This window comes from Ranitomeya variabilis, chromosome 5 (assembly GCF_051348905.1).
Source record: "Ranitomeya variabilis isolate aRanVar5 chromosome 5, aRanVar5.hap1, whole genome shotgun sequence".
NCBI lineage: Eukaryota > Metazoa > Chordata > Amphibia > Anura > Dendrobatidae > Ranitomeya > Ranitomeya variabilis.
Window position 1 is genome coordinate 686,210,421 of NC_135236.1, and position 21,854 is coordinate 686,232,274.

General features: G+C 48.2%; 1 protein-coding gene across 2 annotated transcripts in view; it reads left to right on the forward strand.

The window, feature by feature from the left end:
- The window catches only part of GYS2 (glycogen synthase 2), a 171,710-nt gene that overhangs the window by 55,123 nt on the left and 94,733 nt on the right, over positions 1 to 21,854 (forward strand). For both annotated transcript variants that reach the window (XM_077261412.1, XM_077261414.1), the window contains exons 7-10: positions 6,216 to 6,336; positions 6,518 to 6,624; positions 6,702 to 6,761; positions 6,838 to 6,916. In XM_077261412.1, the coding sequence (XP_077117527.1) occupies positions 6,216 to 6,336; positions 6,518 to 6,624; positions 6,702 to 6,761; positions 6,838 to 6,916 (367 nt within the window). The remainder of the gene's footprint in view (positions 1 to 6,215; positions 6,337 to 6,517; positions 6,625 to 6,701; positions 6,762 to 6,837; positions 6,917 to 21,854) is intronic.

Here is a 21,854-nt window from a genome sequence, read left to right on the forward strand (position 1 = left end):
GCCGGTGCTATAGCGTTCGTGACGGGGCTCCATAGTCTCCTCGGGGTCAGATTCTGGATCAGTACACTGCGAGGACAATGTTCTGATCTGAGTCAAAGGAACAGCATTATAATCTGGCTGTGCATCTGTGCACTCCATGTCCGATTCATCTTGTAATGGGCATGGCCTGTTAACAATTTCCCTTTCTAACCCAGGAACGGTATGTGTAAAGAGCTCCATGGAGTAACCAGTTGTGTCACCCGACGCATCCTTCACTGTTGTTCTGGGTGAAGGTGTAATAGAATGCAGGGTTGCGTATGTCACCACGGAACAGACAGACCAACTGTTGAAGGGGATTTATTAACAGGGGTAAAATTCTCCTCGCAGGGAGCAAACAGGGGGTTAATGGAGTCAAACAGTAAACAATTAAGCGGAACCAAAAGGGTTAACGAGTGTTCTGGTAACTTATCAGCCCAGGGAGGTCCTGACTGGAGGGTCCTTTTTTCCCAATGTGGATACAGTCACCAGCAGGGCTTGAGATCCTGAAGTCTTTTCTGTGTCTCCTGGAAAGTCCGGGGTTAAGTCTCTGCAGCCTGTTCTTCTCAAAGTGAAACTGGAACCAGGAAATAGCACAGCCTCCGTCGCTGCTGCAGGAGCCTCTGTGTACCAGGCTGACAGTCTCTCTGTAATAACGCTGTCACACACACACTGGGCAGTTACTTATCACACCAGGGATCTTTGCTTGTCACTGCGGTCATCAGGGCTGCACAGTCACTGTCTCTGATTCAGGAGGCTTCCAAATCTACACCCCCACATCCAGCCTTCACTCTGGTGGGTATCTCAGCCTCAGTGCCCTCACGGGGAGCACTACTTTTAGGGGAGCACGGCGCTGCAGCCTGCCCTCTCTTTGGCGCGCTGCCTTCTCTCTGCTCTCCCGCTCTTTTCTGACCACTCCCCTCTCTCTTCCCAGCAGTCCCCTGGTCCCCTCTGTCCAGGGCAAAACGTCTTCCCCCCAACAACCCAGCTGTCTGACTAAGTGGTTCCAGGCAAGGAGCAGGGAAAGCAACCTCCTTACATTCCCCCTCTCTTAAAGCTCGCCATTCCACGGGCGAGGACTCTTCGTGCTTCTCTTTGTTCTTTGGAGGGGAGTCAGATACCTGCGATTCTCGCATCTCCTTCTGCCTTTCTTCTTGTACATAAAGGAACAGATGAATGACCTCGGGGAGACCAAAACATCCAACACTGCGGAGACACCATCACGTGTTTCTCAACGCAGTGATCCAGAACACTGCCCCCATCCCTTATGGGAAATATGCAAACGCATGTAAAGTAAGCTGCGGAGACACCATCACGTGTTTCTCAACGCAAGCAATGAATAGCCAGGCCTTTCTCCAGGAAGGAACAAACACGGGAAGGGCAGCATCCAATAAAGGAGAATATCCAATAAAGGAAGACCACCTATGCCAAGCATGGTATCCATCCACAAACAGCTGTTTCGGGGTTTTTGCCCCTCATCAGTGTGGAGTAGGAAACTGGCTATTAGGAGCAGTGCCTGGTGAAAGGCTATAAAGGAACAGATGAATGACCTCGGGGAGACCAAAACATCCAACACTGCGGAGACACCATCACGTGTTTCTCATTGCAGTGATCCAGAACACTGCCCCCATCCCTTATGGGAAATATGCAAACGCATGTAAAGTTCTTCTTGTACATACTCCCAGACTAAATGGTTTAGGAGCTGCTCATCAGTCAGGTTGAGATATGCTTTCTCTGCTTCATCAACAACTGCTGTCTTCTTCTTTTTCTTCTTCTTCTTAGCCTTGCCGGTAGCAGGTGTTTGCGTAGGGGCTTCTTGCTCGGGTTCCTCAGTCTGGGGGCTTAGTTCAAGCAATTCTTCTCCATAGCTCCCCCTCTCTTTGACAGGAGCATTCTCGTCGAAGCTTGAGTCAGATGAATTAAGACCATGCAGGCCGGACTCTTTGTCATCTGCGCCGGGCTCTGCGGACATCACTTCCCAGGGCTTCTCAACCACACGCCCTGTCTCACACAGCTGTTCCGTTTCCCCTGTCCGATCAGGAACTGGTGAGCTGACAGCCAGCACATTCTTCACCTCAGGGGATGACATCAGTGGTTTCTCCTTCTCATTGGCTCGGACCTTGAAAACGAGTGTCGCAGGAACACTTGGCACTTTCTCTCCTTCGGGAACTCGTGCTGGGCAAGGTAGTAAAGCACTTCGGTGGTCTTCTCGAGCGAACGTCACTTTCTTTCCTCCGGGCTGAGTCTCACCAATAAAACCTTCAGACCCAGGCTGTAGATCCACTAGGCTCGCCTTTACGCGTTGGGACAGCGCAGTAATTTCACCAGAGATGCTTGACACCTTCTCCATCTCTCCTTGGCGTCCGACATCATGGTACTGTCTTGCCTTAGGTGGAACTGTTCTCTTCCTGCCGTACCATTCCCTCCAGGGGCGATGTTCCCTTCAGTTAGCAGGACCCTCAGAGGGGCGAGCGGATCTCTGCCACCGCTCTTCTCGGGTAGGGCAATTTCTGGACATGTGTCCCACCTTTCTGCACGTCCAGCACTCACGTCTGCGTCTGTCTGGAGGGTGCTTCAGTCTGGATCGTTGACCTCAGCGGGGGAACACCTCTCATCTGCGGTTGCTCTTCACCCCAGGATACACAGTTACACTCTGGGGCCACCACCGAAGCCTTCTTCATGCTGCGCACCTCTCCTCTAACTCTTTCTGGCGGCTCCCGCACGTTACCTCGGGGTATATCGCTGGTCCCCAAAACGGCAGTAAGGGCTTTCCCCAGACTCTCAATCTCCTCCCAGATTCTTCTTATCTTCAGCTGGGAATCTCGGGTCCACATCGCCTCCTCTTCATTTTGACTGGGTGCTCCGCAGTTGTAGCATCTAGGCAGTCTTCTTCGCCGAGCGGCACTAGTCTCACTTTGGAGGGCGGTCTCTCTTTCTCGCACCGGAGGGCTGTACTCTGCAGCAGGGATCTTCTTATATTCAGCCACCTCCTCACGGACTCGCTTAACCTCCTTCTTCAAGTCTTCTACCCATTGAGGGGCTGTTACCTCCCTGCTCCATACCTTTCCCACTGGCACTACCACCCCTTGCTCTTGCTCGCGTGTGCGTGCCTCACTCCCGACCTCAGAGAAAGTCATATCTAGCTTTACGCGCATGCGCTCTCGCAGGGCCTGTGTCATCAACACATCTCGCAAACCTGTCACCAGTTGGTCTCGCAGCACAACGTCAACTGACCCCACACCTACGCCGTCCTTCCGTATAATAGCAGTATGAAGCTCCTGCAGTGCGTTCATATATTGCGTCACGGTCTCCCCCTCTCTTTGTACCCAGCGGAACAGTCGCATGCGCAGCTCCCCTACGTCAGTGGGGTCCCCATGCGTCTCCTCAAGTATACGTAATACTTTGTCCAGGGTATCTCTCGCCTGGGGGGGTCTGAGCATAACAGAGTCCCGTGCATCCCCCTCTAGGGCCATCACAGCTATTTCCGCCTGCAGAGCCGGTGTCATAGGATGCATCCGCATCATCCCTCGGATGCGCTCCGTCCAACCCCACATGACATTACTCCCTGAAAATTTTGGCAGGTTAGCTAACATGGCTCCCAGGGAGATGCTAGACCTGGGACCTCCCTCAACTGCTTGGTCTGCCCCTTCCGCGCTACCGTGTGACATCCTGCTGACTACGCCAAGTGTAATAGGATGCAGGTACTGAGTATGTCACCACGGAACAGACAGACCAACTGTTGAAGGGGATTTATTAACAGGGGTAAAATTCTCCTTGCAGGGAGTAAACAGGGGGTTAATGGAGTCAAACAGTAAACAGTAAACAATTAAGCGGAACCAAAAGGGTTAACGAGTGTTCTGGTAACTTATCAGCCCAGGGAGGTCCTGACTGGAGGGTCCTTTTTTCCCAATGTGGATACAGTCACCAGCAGGGCTTGAGATCCTGAAGTCTTTTCTGTGTCTCCTGGAAAGTCCGGGGTCAAGTCTCTGCAGCCTGTTCTTCTCAAAGTGAAACTGGAACCAGGAAATAGCACAGCCTCCGTCGCTGCTGCAGGAGCCTCTGTGCACCAGGCTGACAGTCTCTCTGTAATAACGCTCACACACACACACTGGGCAGTTACTTATCACACTCAGGGATCTTTTGCTTGTCACTGCGGTCATCAGGGCTGCACAGTCACTGTCTCTGATTCAGGAGGCTTCCAAATCTACACCCCCGCATCCAGCCTTCACTCTGGTGGGGATCTCAGCCTCAGTGCCCTCACGGGGAGCACTACGTTTAGGGGAGCACGGCGCTGCAGCCTGCCCTCTCTTTGGCGCGCTGCCTTCTCTCTGCTCTCCCGCTCTTTTCTGACCACTCCCCTCTCTCTTCCCAGCAGTCCCCTGGTCCCCTCTGTCCAGGGCAAAACGTCTTCCCCCCAACAACCCAGCTGTCTGACTAAGTGGTTCCAGGCAAGGAGCAGGGAAAGCAACCTCCTTACATTCCCCCTCTCTTAAAGCTCGCCATTCCACGGGCGAGGACTCTTCGTGCTTCTCTTTGTTCTTTGGAGGGGAGTCAGATACAAGCGATTCTCGCATCTCCTTCTGCCTTTCTTCTTGTACATACTCCCAGACTAAATGGTTTAGGAGCTGCTCATCAGTCAGGTTGAGATATGCTTTCTCTGCTTCATCAACAACTGCTGTCTTCTTCTTTTTCTTCTTCTTCTTAGCCTTGCCGGTAGCAGGTGTTTGCGTAGGGGCTCCCGCTCTTTTCTGACCACTCCCCTCTCTTCCCAGCAGTCCCCTGGTCCCCTCTGTCCAGGGCAGAACGTCTTCCCCCCAACATCCCAGCTGTCTGACTAAGTGGTTCCAGGCAAGGAGCAGGGAAAGCAACCTCCTTACAAAGGACGCAAGGAAGCGACTTGTTCCTGACCGGGAGCATCCACTGACGACGCACTGCTCTGACATTTGGCACTTTCCGAGGAGGAGGAGAAAGAGGTAGAGGCAGAGTCAGCAATGAAAGCCAATACTTGTTCCTGCTGCTCCGGCTTCAAAAGCATTTTTTCTACTCCCAGAAAAGGGAGCCTTCGAGGCCTTGTGTAGCCAGACGATGACGCTGGTTCAACAACTCGAGACTTAGGGGCTATACTGCTTTTCCCACGACCACCTGATGCTCCACCACCACCACCACTAACATCATTACCAGCTGGCAATGAATGCCCGCGGCCACGACCTCTTCCACCAGACTTCCTCATTATTGGAAAAATGTAATCAAACTAACAACCGTTATGTGGTCCTGTAAAACCAGGAACAAGGTGTGCGTGAACTTGTTGGGAATGTAAATCTCCCTTTTTTATGTGTGGGAGAATGCAGTGAAAATTCAGGCCCACTGTGTTACACTAGACAGTTTGATTAGCAGAAAGAGGCTGGCAGATATGGCACTAACAGGAGTGACGCAGATAAAAACACTGGCAATAGAAATGTCCCTCTTTGTGGAAGAATGCAGTGAAAAATCAGGGCCACTGTATTACAGTAGACAGTTTGATTGGCAGAAAGAGGCTGGCAGATATGGCACTAGCCGGAATGACGCAGATGCACACACTGGCAATAGAAATGTCCCTCTTTATGTGTGGGAGAATCCAGGGAAAAATCAGGCCCACTGTATTACACAACAGCACAGTTTGATTTGCAGAAAGAGGCTGGCAGATATGGCACTAACAGGAGTGACGCAGATGCACACACTGGCAATAGAAATGTCCCTCTATTTTTGGATATGGGAGACAAGGGATTGAATCAGGCCCACTATATCACGGTATAGTTCCTGTGGCACAAAATGACTGACAGATACCACAGACAGCACTCGCACAGATGCACAGGTTTGGCAAGATTATTATCCCTTTATTTTATTTTTTTGGGGGGATATGTGAGACAAGTGATTTAATCAGCCCCACTGCTACACAGTAGGTTTTCTGTGGCAGAAATTAAAATATGAAACGCGACTTTGGCGCGAAGATCGTGTACCGCATGGCCGATCCCACGCTGGGATCGGGTCGGGTTTCATGAAACCAGACTTTGCCAAAAGTCGGCGACTTATGAAAATGACCGATCCGTTTCGCTCAACCCTACTCATGAGCCCTCGGTGGATCTCTCCGGATGGATCTCTCCTGTGTGATCTATGGTGGTTGTGGATTTTTCTCCCCTTTAACCCTTCGTGTCTCCCCGCAGACACCTGGACTTCAGTGTGGAGAAGACGCTGTTCTTCTTCATTGCCGGACGCTACGAATATTCCAATAAAGGAGCCGACATTTTCCTGGAGTCTCTGTCCAGACTGAACTTCCTACTCCGGGTACGAGGCGTCTTATAATGGTCACTGCATGGTGATAACATTAGGGGGCGGGGCTGACAACCTATCACCCCCTGTACAGGCGGGTTGTCGGCAGTAGTCCTGTGGTATGGGCATTTCCCATGATTACTCCCCCGGCGTGGGTTATTACCACCTGTCCATTGTCACCCTCCTCTCGGCTCAGGTGCACCGCAGTGACGTCACGGTCGTGGTCTTCTTCATTATGCCGACTAAGACAAATAACTTCAATGTGGAGACGCTGAAGGGTCAGGCGGTGAGGAAGCAGCTGTGGTGAGTCCGTCTCTGCTCGGCGGCCCGGGGTTGGGGCAGTACGTTATTTCGTAGTATAAGCCGTGTGTTGGTTTCAGGGACACCGCTCACACCATAAAGGAGAAGTTTGGGAAGAAGCTGTATGAGGCGCTGCTGAGGTACGAGCCACCAACTCTAGCTGATGAGTGTCCCCTCGGGGTGTAACGTACTATCTTATACTACCTCTCTAATCAGGGGCGAAATACCCGACATGAGCAAGATCCTGGACCGCGACGATCTGACCATCATGAAGAGGGCGATATTCTCCACACAGGTATATGGCGGGAGTGTATAATGCTGAATGCGGTGCTACTGATGATACCAAATAAAAGTACCATATAGTGTTCATATAATGGTTCTATACAGCATGTGTGTAATAGAGTCCATATAAAAGTACCATATAGTGCTGGTAAAATAGTTCTATACCACATGTGTATAGAACCACTATTAGTACAGGAATACAGCACTAGAACCACTATTACTAAATAAATGCATCACCAGAACCATCAATTCATGAATACATCACCAGAACTATCATCAGTATGTGATACACAACCAGAACCCCCATTAGTGCATGAATACGACACCAGAACCATCAATACATGAATACATTGCCAGAACCAGAATCAGTACATAAATGCATCACCATAATTACTATTAGTACATTAACATAGCAGCAGAATCACCATCATCATCATGAATACGCCATCTGTTGTACATGAGTACATTACTAGAACCACTATCAGTAAATAAATACATCACCGAGCCACCATCATTACATGAATATTGCTCCAGATCCACCGTCAGTACATAAATACAACACCAGAACCACCACTAGTGCATTAATATTTCACCAGAACCATCATCAGTACATGAATACAGAACTACCATCAGTGCATGAATATTACACCAGAATTAACAATTTAGTACATGATTACATTACAACAACCACCATTAGTACATGAATACAACACCAGAAGCCCCAGCTATCCTGAGGTAACTCATTAGAACCCACATTGATACATGAATACATCCCCAGACCAACTAACAATACAGAAATGCAGCACCAGAAACATCAGTACATGAACATAACAGCAAAACCATCATCTGTATATTAATACATAGCAAGAACAACCATCAGGACATGACTACATCACGAGAACCACTATCAGTACATGAATAAATCATCTGCACCGCTATCAGTACATAAATGCAGCAGCAGAAGCAGCATCAGTACATGAAAACAGTACCAGAACCACCATCAGTACATTAATATATCACCAGAACCACCATCAGTACAGGAGTACATTAGCAAAAGCTCCATAAGTACATGGATAAATAACCATAAGCACCATCAGTACATGAATACATCAACAGAAGCATCATGAGCACATAATTACAGCACCAGAACCACCATCAGTACATGAATAGGTCACCAAACCCACTATAAGTACATGAATACATCACCAGAAGGGCCATCAGCACATAATTACAGCACCAGAACCACCATCAGTACATGAATACATCACAAGAACTACCATCAGGTACATGAATACAGCACCAGATCTACCATCAGTGCATTAATACATCACTAGAATCATCATCAGCAACCACAGTCTCTTATGTGTACTCATCAGGTAGGCTCCATCCATTATATGCTTATGAGTGAAACGGTAATCTAGGCCATAGTTTGCAGCATATTATATCTAGCAAACCTTTTGCACTTTGCAGTCATTTTTGAATTCTTATTATTCCACTTTATTGGATATTTGCATATAGTGTTATAGTTTTCATTATCAATCTAAATAACTTTTTATGAATTACTATTTTACGCACTAAGCACTTTTTTCCTACATATCTACCTCTATTAGTGGTAACTGTTGTGAATTTGGATTCTGGGCTCCCCCGGTGGCTACTGGTGGAATTGAACTGGTGTTTTCATCTTCTCTGTTCACCTGTTCCCATCAAGATGTGGGAGTCGCTATATAACCTTGCTGCTCTGTTAGTTGCTTGCCGGTCAACAATGTTATCAGAAGCCTCTCTGTGCTTGTTCCTGCTCCTAGACAACTACTAGATAAGTTGGACTCTTGTCCATGTTTGTTTTTGCATTTTTGTTCCAGTTCACAGCTGTAGTTTCGTTACTGTGTCTGGAAAGCTCTTGTGAACAGGAATTGCCACTCTGGTGTTATGAGTTAATGCCAGAGTTTTAAAGTAATTCCTGGATGGTGTTTTGATAGGGTTTTCAGCTGACCATGAAAGTGCCCTTTCTGTCTTCTGCTATGTAGTAAGTGGACCTCAAATTTGCTAAACCTATTTTTCATACTACGTTTGTTATTTCATCTTAATTCACCGCCAATACATGTGGGGGGCCTCTGTCTCCTTTTGGGGTATTTCTCTAGAGGTGAGCTAGGACTAATATTTTCCTCTGCTAGCATTATTTAGTTCTCCGGCTGGTGCTGGGCATCTAGAATCAACGTAGGTATGCTACCCGGCCACTGCTAGTTGTGTGTTAGGTTTAGTTCATGGTCAGCTCAGTTCCCATCTTCCAAGAGCTAGTTCCTATATATGCTGATGCTATGTTCTCTTGCCATTGAGAACATGACAGTTTGACCGGCCAACAAAGTGTTAATTGTTTGGGCTGAAGCAGGAGAAAAAGAAGTGTTTAAGGGATTTTTTTTTTTTTTTTTTTTTCCCCCTCAGAGTTTTGCTGCCTAGCCCTTAATTGCTGTCTAGCTGCTTCTTACCTCCTCTTAACCCTTGAATGGCTCTGTGTCCACCTGTTTGTAATGGATCTTCAGAGTGTAACTGCAGGTTTGAATAATCTCGCCACGAAGGTACAAAATTTGCAAGACTTTGTTTTTCATGCACCTGTATCTGAGCCGAGAATTCCTTGGCCGGAATTTTTCTCGGGGAATAGATCTGGGTTTCAGAATTTTCGAAATAATTGCAAATTATTTTTGTCCCTGAAATTTCGCTCTGCCGGAGACCCTGCACAGCAGGTCAGGATTGTGATTTCCTTGCTCCGGGGCGACCCTCAAGACTGGGCTTTTTCATTGACACCAGGGGATCCTGCGTTGCTCAATGTGGATGCGTTTTTTCTGGCCTTGGGGTTGCTTTATGACGAACCTCATTTGGAGCTTCAGGCAGAAAAAACTTTGATGTCCCTATCTCAGGGGCAAGATGAAGCGGAAATTTACTGCCAAAGATTCCGTAAATGGTCTGTGCTTACTCAGTGGAATGAGTGCGCCCTGGCGGCGACTTTTAGAGAGGGTCTCTCTGATGCCATTAAGGATGTTATGGTGGGGTTCCCTGTGCCTGCGGGTCTGAATGAGTCCATGACAATGGCTATTCAGATCGATAGGCGTTTGCGGGAGCGCAAACCAGTGCACCATCTGGCGGTGTCCACTGAGAAGTCGCCAGAGAGTATGCAGTGTGATAGAATTCTGTCCCGAAGCGAGCGGCAGAATTTTAGACGGAAAAATGGGTTGTGTTTCTATTGTGGTGATTCTACTCATGTTATATCAGCATGCTCTAAGCGCACTAAAAAGCTTGATAAATCTGTTTCCATTTGCACCTTACCGTCTAAGTTTATTCTATCTGTGACCTTGATTTGCTCTTTGTCATCTATTACCACGGACGCCTATGTCGACTCTGGCGCCGCTTTGAGTCTTATGGATTGGTCCTTTGCCAAACGCTGTGGGTATGATTTAGAGCCTTTGGAGACTCTTATTCCTCTGAAGGGGATTGACTCCACCCCATTGGCTAATAATAAACCACAATACTGGACACAAGTAACTATGCGTATTAATCCGGATCACCAGGAGATTATTCGCTTTCTGGTGCTGTATAATCTACATGATGATTTGGTGCTAGGATTGCCTTGGCTGCAATCTCACAACCCAGTCCTCGACTGGAAAGCTATGTCTGTGTTGAGCTGGGGATGTAAGGGGGCTCATGGGGATGTACCTGTGGTTTCCATTTCATCATCTATTCCCTCTGAAATTCCTGAGTTCCTGTCTGACTATCGTGACGTCTTTGAAGAATCCAAGCTTGGTTCGTTACCTCCGCACCGAGAGTGCGATTGTGCCATAGATTTAATCCCGGGTAGTAAATACCCAAAGGGTCGTTTATTTAATCTGTCTGTGCCTGAACATGCTGCTATGCGAGAATATATAAAGGAGTCCTTGGAAAAGGGACATATTCGTCCATCGTCATCTCCCTTAGGAGCCGGTTTTTTCTTTGTGTCAAAAAAAGACGGCTCTTTGAGACCATGTATTGATTATCGGCTTTTGAATAAAATCACTGTTAAATATCAATACCCATTGCCGTTGCTGACTGATTTGTTTGCTCGCATAAAGGGGGCCAAGTGGTTCTCTAAGATTGACCTTCGGGGGGCGTATAATTTGGTGCGAATCAGGCAGGGGGATGAGTGGAAAACCGCATTTAATACGCCCGAGGGCCACTTTGAGTATTTAGTGATGCCTTTTGGTCTTTCTAATGCTCCGTCAGTTTTCCAGTCCTTTATGCATGATATTTTTCGCGATTATTTGGATAAATTTATGATTGTGTATCTGGATGATATTCTGATTTTTTCGGATGACTGGGACTCTCATGTCCAGCAAGTCAGGAGGGTTTTCCAGGTTTTGCGGTCTAATTCTTTGTGTGTGAAGGGTTCTAAGTGTGTTTTTGGGGTACAGAGGATTTCCTTTTTGGGATATATTTTTTCTCCCTCTTCCATTGAAATGGATCCTGTCAAGGTTCAAGCTATTTGTGATTGGACGCAGCCCTCTTCTCTTAAGAGTCTTCAGAAATTTTTGGGCTTTGCTAACTTTTATCGTCGATTTATTGCTGGTTTTTCGGATATTGCTAAGCCATTGACCGATTTGACTAAGAAGGGTGCTGATGTTGCTGATTGGTCCCCTGACGCTGTGGAGGCCTTTCGGGAGCTTAAGCGCCGTTTTTCCTCTGCCCCTGTGTTGCGTCAGCCTGATGTTGCTCTACCTTTTCAGGTTGAGGTCGACGCTTCTGAGATCGGAGCTGGGGCAGTGTTGTCGCAGAAAAGTTCTGACTGCTCCATGATGAGGCCTTGTGCCTTCTTTTCCCGTAAATTTTCGCCCGCTGAGCGGAATTATGATGTTGGGAATCGGGAGCTTTTGGCCATGAAGTGGGCTTTTGAGGAGTGGCGTCATTGGCTTGAGGGGGCCAGACATCAGGTGGTGGTATTGACTGACCACAAAAACTTGATTTATCTTGAGACCGCCAGGCGCCTGAATCCTAGACAGGCGCGCTGGTCATTATTTTTCTCTCGGTTTAATTTTGTGGTGTCATACCTACCGGGTTCTAAGAATGTTAAGGCGGATGCCCTTTCTAGGAGTTTTGAGCCTGACTCGCCTGGTAACTCTGAGCCCACAGGTATCCTTAAGGATGGAGTGGTATTGTCAGCCATTTCTCCAGACCTGCGGCGGGCCTTGCAGGAGTTTCAGGCGGATAGACCGGATCGTTGCCCACCTGATAAACTGTTTGTTCCTGATGATTGGACCAGTAGAGTCATCTCTGAGGTTCATTCTTCTGCGTTGGCAGGTCATCCTGGCATTTTTGGTACCAGGGATTTGGTGGCAAGGTCCTTCTGGTGGCCTTCCCTGTCACGAGATGTGCGAGGCTTTGTGCAGTCTTGTGACGTTTGTGCTCGGGCCAAGCCTTGTTGCTCTCGGGCTAGTGGATTATTGTTGCCCTTGCCCATTCCTAAGAGACCTTGGACGCACATCTCGATGGATTTTATTTCAGATCTGCCTGTTTCTCAGAAGATGTCTGTCATTCTGGTTGGTGTGTGACCGTTTCTCTAAGATGGTCCATTTGGTTCCTCTGCCCAAGTTGCCTTCTTCTTCCGAGTTGGTTCCTCTGTTTTTTCAAAATGTTGTTCGTTTGCATGGTATTCCTGAGAATATCATTTCTGACAGAGGGACCCAATTCGTGTCTAGATTTTGGCGGGCATTCTGTGCTAGGATGGGCATAGATTTATCTTTTTCGTCCGCTTTCCATCCTCAGACGAATGGCCAGACCGAGCGGACTAATCAGACCCTGGAGACATATCTGAGGTGTTTTGTGTCTGCTGACCAGGATGATTGGGTTGCTTTTTTGCCATTGGCAGAGTTCGCTCTCAATAATCGGGCCAGCTCTGCCACTTTGGTGTCCCCGTTTTTCTGTAATTCGGGGTTTCATCCTCGATTTTCCTCTGGTCAGGTGGAATCTTCGGATTGTCCTGGAGTGGATGCTGTGGTGGAGAGATTGCATCAGATCTGGGGGCAGGTGGTGGACAATTTGAGGTTGTCCCAGGAGAAGACTCAGCTTTTTGCCAACCGCCACCGTCGTGTTGGTCCTCGGCTTTGTGTTGGGGATTTGGTGTGGTTGTCTTCTCGTTTTGTCCCTATGAGGGTCTCTTCTCCTAAGTTTAAGCCTCGGTTCATCGGCCCGTATAAGATATTGGAGATTCTTAACCCTGTTTCCTTCCGTTTGGACCTCCCTGCATCCTTCTCTATTCATAACGTTTTTCATCGGTCATTATTGCGCAGGTATGAGGTACCGGTTGTGCCTTCCGTTGAGCCTCCTGCTCCGGTGTTGGTTGAGGGTGAGTTGGAGTACGTTGTGGAGAAAATCTTAGACTCTCGTGTTTCCAGACGGAGACTCCAGTATCTGGTCAAGTGGAAGGGATACGGCCAGGAGGATAATTCTTGGGTGAATGCATCTGATGTTCATGCCTCTGATCTGGTTCGTGCCTTTCATAGGGCCCATCCTGATCGCCCTGGTGGTTCTGGTAAGGGTTCGGTGCCCCCTCCTTGAGGGGGGGGTACTGTTGTGAATTTGGATTCTGGGCTCCCCCGGTGGCTACTGGTGGAATTGAACTGGTGTTTTCATCTTCTCTGTTCACCTGTTCCCATCAAGATGTGGGAGTCGCTATATAACCTTGCTGCTCTGTTAGTTGCTTGCCGGTCAACAATGTTATCAGAAGCCTCTCTGTGCTTGTTCCTGCTCCTAGACAACTACTAGATAAGTTGGACTCTTGTCCATGTTTGTTTTTGCATTTTTGTTCCAGTTCACAGCTGTAGTTTCGTTACTGTGTCTGGAAAGCTCTTGTGAACAGGAATTGCCACTCTGGTGTTATGAGTTAATGCCAGAGTTTTAAAGTAATTCCTGGATGGTGTTTTGATTAGGGTTTTCAGCTGACCATGAAAGTGTCCTTTCTGTCTTCTGCTATGTAGTAAGTGGACCTCAAATTTGCTAAACCTATTTTTCATACTACGTTTGTTATTTCATCTTAATTCACCGCCAATACATGTGGGGGGCCTCTGTCTCCTTTTGGGGTATTTCTCTAGAGGTGAGCTAGGACTAATATTTTCCTCTGCTAGCATTATTTAGTTCTCCGGCTGGTGCTGGGCATCTAGAATCAACGTAGGTATGCTACCCGGCCACTGCTAGTTGTGTGTTAGGTTTAGTTCATGGTCAGCTCAGTTCCCATCTTCCAAGAGCTAGTTCCTATATATGCTGATGCTATGTTCTCTTGCCATTGAGAACATGACAGGTAACCCTGTGATACTGCATCTACATATTGGGAGGGTTTACTGTATTTAGGGAAGTCCTATTCCCTCTATTCTACTATCATATATCTAAGTTCCCCTATAGTAATATACCTTGTAGGAAAGAAAAAGTGCGGATAGTGTCTTATCTCACAATTTAAGAGAAGATTCGCCAGTAATGTAACTGCTCACCTGATGTAAAAGATTCATTAGCATATAGTGCCGGCTGCCGCAGATCCACCGGTCGACACGCAACCGTAGCTAAATCGCTGAATAGGAGGATTTGTGGGTTATGATCCACGCTGCCAGCTCAGTAGAATAAACCACTGTTCAATTGTACATTTTGTCTGGTTTGGATGAGCTGGCAGCGCGAATCATAACCCACAAATCCTCCTATTCAGCAATTTAAGTTCCCCTATAACAATATATTAATTATTGCATCTTGGAGCCTGTGAAGAAGCCAGATTATATCTTAATTACCCAGACGACTATGTTTTGCAAACTAAGAAGAACTGACTTTTTATCTGTAGGTTGGCTTTTGGATTTAAGTGTTGATTTCTGTTGGGTCAAGAAAACAGACTTTTGTTTGTGTAAGTCTTTAATAGTGACTTGCAAGCTGATATTTCATATAACATAGTGTGCGCTTATCTTTGACTATTGATGTTTGCTGAAATGCTAATTGTGCATTGTATTATGGAGCCAGTGTTGTGTATTTGCTTTTTGCTCCCTCTAGTGGTTACTAGTTTTTTGACTCTGGTTTTTCTGTCATTCCTTTTATCCGCACCTGGGTCGTTAGTTAGGGGTGTTGCTATATAAGCTCCCTGGACCTTCAGTTCAATGCCTGGCAACGTAGTTATCAGAGCTAGTCTGCTGTGCTCTTGTCTACTGATCCTGGTTCCAGTTATATCAGCTAAGTCTGCCTTTTGCTTTTTGCTATTTGTTTTGGTTTTGTATTTTTGTCCAGCTTGTTGCAAATCTATATCCTGACCTTTGCTGGAAGCTCTAGGGGGCTGGTGTTCTCCCCCCGGACCGTTAGACGGTTCGGGGGTTCTTGAATTTCCAGTGTGGATTTTGATAGGGTTTTTGTTGACCATATAAGTTACCTTTCTTTATTCTGCTATTAGTAAGCGGGCCTCTCTGTGCTAAACCTGGTTCATTTCTGTGTTTGTCATTTCCTCTTACCTCACCGTCATTATTTGTGGGGGGCTTCTATCCAGCTTTGGGGTCCCCTTCTCTGGAGGCAAGAAAGGTCTTTGTTTTCCTCTACTAGGGGTAGCTAGATTCTCCGGCTGGCGCGTGTCATCTAGAATCAACGTAGGAATGATCCCCGGCTACTTCTAGTGTTGGCGTTAGGAGTAGATATATGGTCAACCCAGTTACCACTGCCCTATGAGCTGGATTTTTGTATTCTGCAGACTTCCACGTTCCTCTGAGACCCTCGCCATTGGGGTCATAACAGTTTGCCAGGACCGTATTAAATGTTTAATGCATTGCAGAAGAGGGATTATAAGAAAGAAGATTCTGAGTTTTTTTTTTTTTTTTTTTTTTTTTTTTCTTCTTCCCCTTTACCTCAGAGTGGCTATGCTTGCTGCAGACATGAATGTCCAGACCTTGATTACAAGTGTGGACCAGCTGGCTACTCGTGTGCAGGGCATACAAGACTATGTTATCAGAAATCCTAGGTCAGAACCTAAAATACCGATTCCTGAACTGTTTTCCGGAGACAGGTTTAAGTTTAGGAATTTCGTGAATAATTGTAAATTGTTTTTGTCCCTGAGACCCTGTTCATCTGGAGATTCTGCTCAGCAAGTAAAAATTGTTATTTCGTTCTTACGGGGTGACCCTCAGGATTGGGCTTTTTCGCTGGCGCCAGGAGATCCGGCATTGGCTGATCTTGATGCGTTTTTTCTGGCGCTCGGTTTACTTTATGAGGAACCCAATCTTGAGATTCAGGCAGAAAGGGCCTTGCTGTCTATGTCTCAGGGGCAGGACGAGGCTGAAGTGTATTGCCAAAAATTTCGGAAATGGTCCGTGCTAACACATTGGAACGAGTGTGCACTGGCCGCTAATTTTAGAAATGGCCTTTCTGAGGCCATTAAGAATGTTATGGTGGGTTTTCCCATTCCCACAGGTCTGAATGATACTATGGCACTGGCTATTCAAATTGACCGGCGGTTGCGGGAGCGCAAAACCGCAAATTCCCTCATGGTGTTGTCTGAACAGACACCTAATTCGGTGCAATGTGATAGAAAAACCGCAAATTCCCTCATGTTGTTGTCTGAACAGACACCTGATTTAATGCAATGTGATAGAATCCTGACTAGAAATGAGCGGAAAATTCATAGACGCCGGAATGGCTTGTGCTACTACTGTGGTGATTCTACACATGTTATCTCAGCATGCTCTAAACGTATAGCTAAGGTTGTTAGTCCTGTCACCGTTGGTAATTTGCAACCTAAATTTATTCTGTCTGTAACTTTGATTTGCTCACTGTCATCTTATCCTGTCATGGCGTTTGTAGATTCAGGTGCTGCCCTGAGTCTCATGGATCTCTCATTTGCTAAGCGCTGTGGATTTACTCTTGAACCATTAGAAAATCCTATTCCTCTTAGGGGTATTGATGCTACACCATTGGCAGCAAATAAACCGCAGTATTGGACTCAGGTTACCATGTGCATGACTCCTGAACACCGCGAGGTGATACGTTTCCTGGTTTTACATAAAATGCATGATTTGGTCGTTTTAGGGCTGCCATGGTTACAGACCCATAATCCAGTCCTGGACTGGAAGGCTATGTCAGTCTCAAGTTGGGGCTGTCGTGGTATTCATGAGGATTCCCTGCCTGTGTCTATTGCTTCTTCTACGCCTTCGGAAGTTCCGGAGTATTTGTCTGATTATCAGGATGTCTTCAGTGAGTCTGAGTCCAGTGCACTGCCTCCTCATAGGGACTGTGACTGTGCTATAGATTTGATCCCAGGCAGTAAATTTCCTAAGGGAAGACTGTTTAATCTGTCGGTACCTGAACATACCGCTATGCGTTCATATATCAAGGAGTCTCTGGAAAAAGGACATATTCGTCCGTCTTCTTCCCCTCTTGGTGCGGGATTCTTTTTTGTGGCAAAAAAGGACGGATCTTTGAGACCTTGTATTGATTATCGGCTTTTAAATAAGATCACTGTCAAATTTCAGTATCCTTTACCGCTGTTGTCTGACTTGTTTGCCCGGATTAAGGGTGCCAAGTGGTTCACCAAGATAGACCTTCGTGGTGCGTACAACCTTGTGCGCATTAAGCAAGGTGATGAATGGAAAACCGCATTCAATACGCCCGAAGGTCATTTTGAGTACTTGGTGATGCCTTTTGGGCTCTCCAATGCGCCTTCGGTTTTTCAGTCCTTTATGCATGACATTTTCCGGAAGTATCTGGATAAATTTTTGATTGTTTATCTGGATGATATTTTGGTTTTTTCTGATAATTGGGATTCGCATGTGGAGCAGGTCAGGTTGGTCTTTAGAATTTTGCGTGAAAATTCTTTGTTTGTCAAGGGCTCTAAGTGTCTCTTTGGTGTACAGAAGGTTCCCTTTTTGGGGTTCATTTTTTCCCCTTCTGCTGTGGAGATGGACCCAGTCAAGGTCCGAGCTATTCTTGATTGGACTCAGCCCTCGTCAGTTAAGAGTCTTCAGAAGTTCTTGGGCTTCGCTAACTTCTACCGTCGTTTTATCGCTAATTTTTCTAGCATTGTGAAACCTTTGACGGATATGACCAAGAAGGGCTCCGATGTAGCTAACTGGGCTCCTGCTGCCGTGGAGGCTTTCCAGGAGTTGAAACGCCGGTTTACTTCGGCGCCTGTTTTGTGCCAGCCTGACGTCTCACTTCCCTTTCAGGTTGAGGTGGATGCTTCGGAAATTGGGGCAGGGGCCGTTTTGTCGCAGAGAGGCCCTGGTTGCTCTGTTATGAAACCTTGTGCCTTTTTCTCTAGGAAGTTTTCGCCTGCCGAGCGAAATTATGATGTGGGCAATCGGGAGTTGTTGGCCATGAAATGGGCATTTGAGGAGTGGCGTCATTGGCTCGAGGGTGCTAAGCATCGTGTGGTGGTCTTGACTGATCACAAAAATCTGATGTATCTCGAGTCTGCTAAACGCCTTAATCCGAGACAGGCCCGCTGGTCATTGTTTTTCTCCCGCTTTGATTTTGTTGTCTCGTATTTACCAGGTTCAAAGAATGTGAAGGCCGATGCTCTTTCTAGGAGCTTTGTGCCTGATGCTCCTGGAGTCGCTGATCCTGTTGGTATTCTTAAAGATGGAGTTATCTTGTCAGCCATTTCTCCGGATCTGCGACGTGTGTTGCAGAGATTTCAGGCTGATAGGCCTGAGTCTTGTCCACCTGACAGACTGTTTGTCCCGGATAAGTGGACCAGCAGAGTCATTTCCGAGGTTCATTCCTCGGTGTTGGCAGGTCACCCGGGAATTTTTGGCACCAGAGATCTGGTGGCCAGGTCCTTTTGGTGGCCTTCCTTGTCAAGGGATGTGCGGTCATTTGTGCAGTCCTGTGGGACTTGTGCTCGAGCTAAGCCTTGCTGTTCTCGTGCCAGCGGTTTGCTCTTGCCCTTGCCTGTCCCGAAGAGACCTTGGACACATATCTCCATGGATTTCATTTCTGATCTCTGACTTCCGCTATCTCAGGGCATGTCCGTTATCTGGGTGATATGTGATCGCTTCTCCAAGATGGTCCATTTGGTTCCTTTGCCTAAGCTGCCTTCCTCTTCCGATCTGGTTCCTGTGTTTTTCCAGAACGTGGTTCGTTTGCACGGCATCCCTGAGAATATTGTGTCAGACAGAGGATCCCAGTTCGTTTCCAGGTTCTGGCGATCCTTTTGTAGTAGGATGGGCATTGATTTGTCGTTTTCGTCTGCTTTCCATCCTCAGACTAATGGACAGACGGAGCGAACCAATCAGACTTTGGAGGCTTATTTGAGGTGTTTTGTCTCTGCTGATCAGGACGATTGGGTGACATTCTTGCCGTTGGCTGAGTTTGCCCTTAATAATCGGGCTAGTTCTGCCACCTTGGTTTCGCCTTTTTTCTGCAACTCTGGTTTCCATCCTCGCTTTTCTTCGGGTCATGTGGAGCCTTCTGACTGTCCTGGGGTGGATTCTGTGGTGGATAGGTTGCAGCAGATCTGGAATCATGTGGTGGACAACTTGAAGTTGTCACAGGAGAAGGCTCAGCGCTTTGCCAACCGCCGCCGCGGTGTGGGTCCCCGACTACGCGTTGGGGATTTGGTGTGGCTTTCTTCCCGCTTTGTTCCTATGAAGGTCTCCTCTCCCAAATTTAAACCTCGTTTTATTGGGCCTTACAAGATATTGGAAATCCTTAATCCTGTATCTTTTCGTCTGGATCTTCCTGTGTCGTTTGCTATTCACAATGTATTTCATAGGTCCTTGTTGCGGCGGTACATTGTGCCTGTAGTTCCTTCTGCTGAGCCTCCTGCTCCGGTGTTGGTTGAGGGCGAGTTGGAGTACGTGGTGGAGAAGATCTTGGATTCTCGCCTCTCCAGGCGGAGGCTTCAGTACCTGGTCAAGTGGAAGGGCTATGGTCAGGAGGATAATTCCTGGGTGGTCGCCTCTGATGTTCATGCGGCCGATTTAGTTCGTGCCTTTCATGCCGCTCATCCTGATCGCCCTGGTGGTCGTGGTGAGGGTTCGGTGACCCCTCACTAAGGGGGGGGTACTGTTGTGTATTTGCTTTTTGCTCCCTCTAGTGGTTACTAGTTTTTTGACTCTGGTTTTTCTGTCATTCCTTTTATCCGCACCTGGGTCGTTAGTTAGGGGTGTTGCTATATAAGCTCCCTGGACCTTCAGTTCAATGCCTGGCAACGTAGTTATCAGAGCTAGTGCAGCGCCCCAGAGTCCTGGTCGTTGCAGTATCATGGCTCAGCCACTAAGGGGGGCCATGGTGCGTTCGATGGCACTGAAGGAGTTCTCTGAGCAGGTATCACAGTCACCAATACATTTCACAGCTGGGCCTCCGGGGGGAGCTAAGGGTGCTATTCATTAGGCCACTCCCCACCATAGTGGGTAAACTGGGGGTCAGGCAGGAAGTTAGAGAGAACGCTGACGGGATTGAACGGAGCAACACCCTGTGGCAGGGGGTGTTGTGAAGGGAGAGACTGTAGGGTCTCTGCCAGGGGTGGGATCCTGGCAGAGGCTTGGCATTGAAAGAACGTAACGGGTCCGCGCAGGCTCCTGGAAGCGGCGGGACTCAAGAAAGGACTAAGAAGCGAGATAGATTGTGCTGAGTGAGAAACGAAATCAAGCGAAAGGAGATACCAGTGAGGGTTGTGCTGAAAGAGGCAGCACCTTACTGAGGCGCACTACCGGTGGCCGGAACGCCGAGGAGGTAAAGAGTTTCAAGCCATACCTCAGACCTACGGCAGGGCAGTTAGCTTTAGGCGGACTGTCTCACGCATCACCCAGGAAGGCAAAGGGGGGTACCAACAGGAGAGGGGCGCAGATAGAGTCCCGGAAGATCTCCGAGCCTCCCCGTCATACGGGTGCGTTCCTACCATAGTATCTGGAGGGACGAGGAAGATCATTGCGAATTAAGTTGTTGTGAGGGAACACGAGAAACAGACACAACAGTTGTGGGGTACTTTCCGTAAGCACAGCAGGGAAGGACTGCAACACATAGCGCTAGAAGGAAGGCACCGATTTCCACCTGCAAGGAGAGCTCTGGAAGTGCCATTGGACCGGCCGGACTTGCGCAGCCTGGTGAGCCGTATTCTGGACTGAGGACCCAGAGAGCTTCAGTAAAGAGGTAAAGAGACTGCAACCTGGTGTCCTCGTTATTTACCGCGACCTGCACCCCACAACTGCACCGCTACACCGTTACTACACCACTTATTGCACCGGACGTCCCCCACTGACAGACAGGGCCACGGACCGGGTCTAGCCACCGTGACAACCCCAGGACTGAGACCTAGAGGCCCGGCTCCGGGTACCCCTCGGCCCTGCGGCGGTGTGGGGGCGCTCCAAACTTGGCGTCACGAACAGGATCTACTTAAGCCTGAAGAATCAGGTCATGTGTGCCTAGAGACTGTGATTTATTGTACTTTATTGCAAGATTGTGCTGCGCCATTAGCCGCCAAAAGTTCCCGCCAAAAGGCGCCGCCATTGCTACACCCCAGGAGAAGGAGGGTGTGTTATGGGCGGAGACTCCCAGTGTGGCGCGAGAAATGGCTACCGCCCCCTGCACTTCTGGCTGCAAAGAGATGACCTGCCTCAGAGCAGAAGAGAAACACCCCTTGATATGCAACGGCGAGAAGCTGGCGACGGAGAAGCTCGACCTCGGAGAAATGGCGGAGTTAGGTGCATGCACTGCCACCGACTATCAGGCAGCGATGATGAACGGCGAGTGCCTGAGCGAGGAAGAAGCGGTTCCGGCCTGCCTTTCTTCACCGGAGATGGACTGGAAGCCCGCGGACCCGACAGCAGAGCTACGTCCACCAATCCCGACCTCGGAGTTAGAGGAGGAGGAACCACAGCAAGCGGAGCCGAATCCGAGCATCCCATTGGAGGAGCCCCGGTCCGGGCTGCAGCCGACTCCAGTGTCCTCGTTAACGGACCGGAGCGACACCGATGGAACCA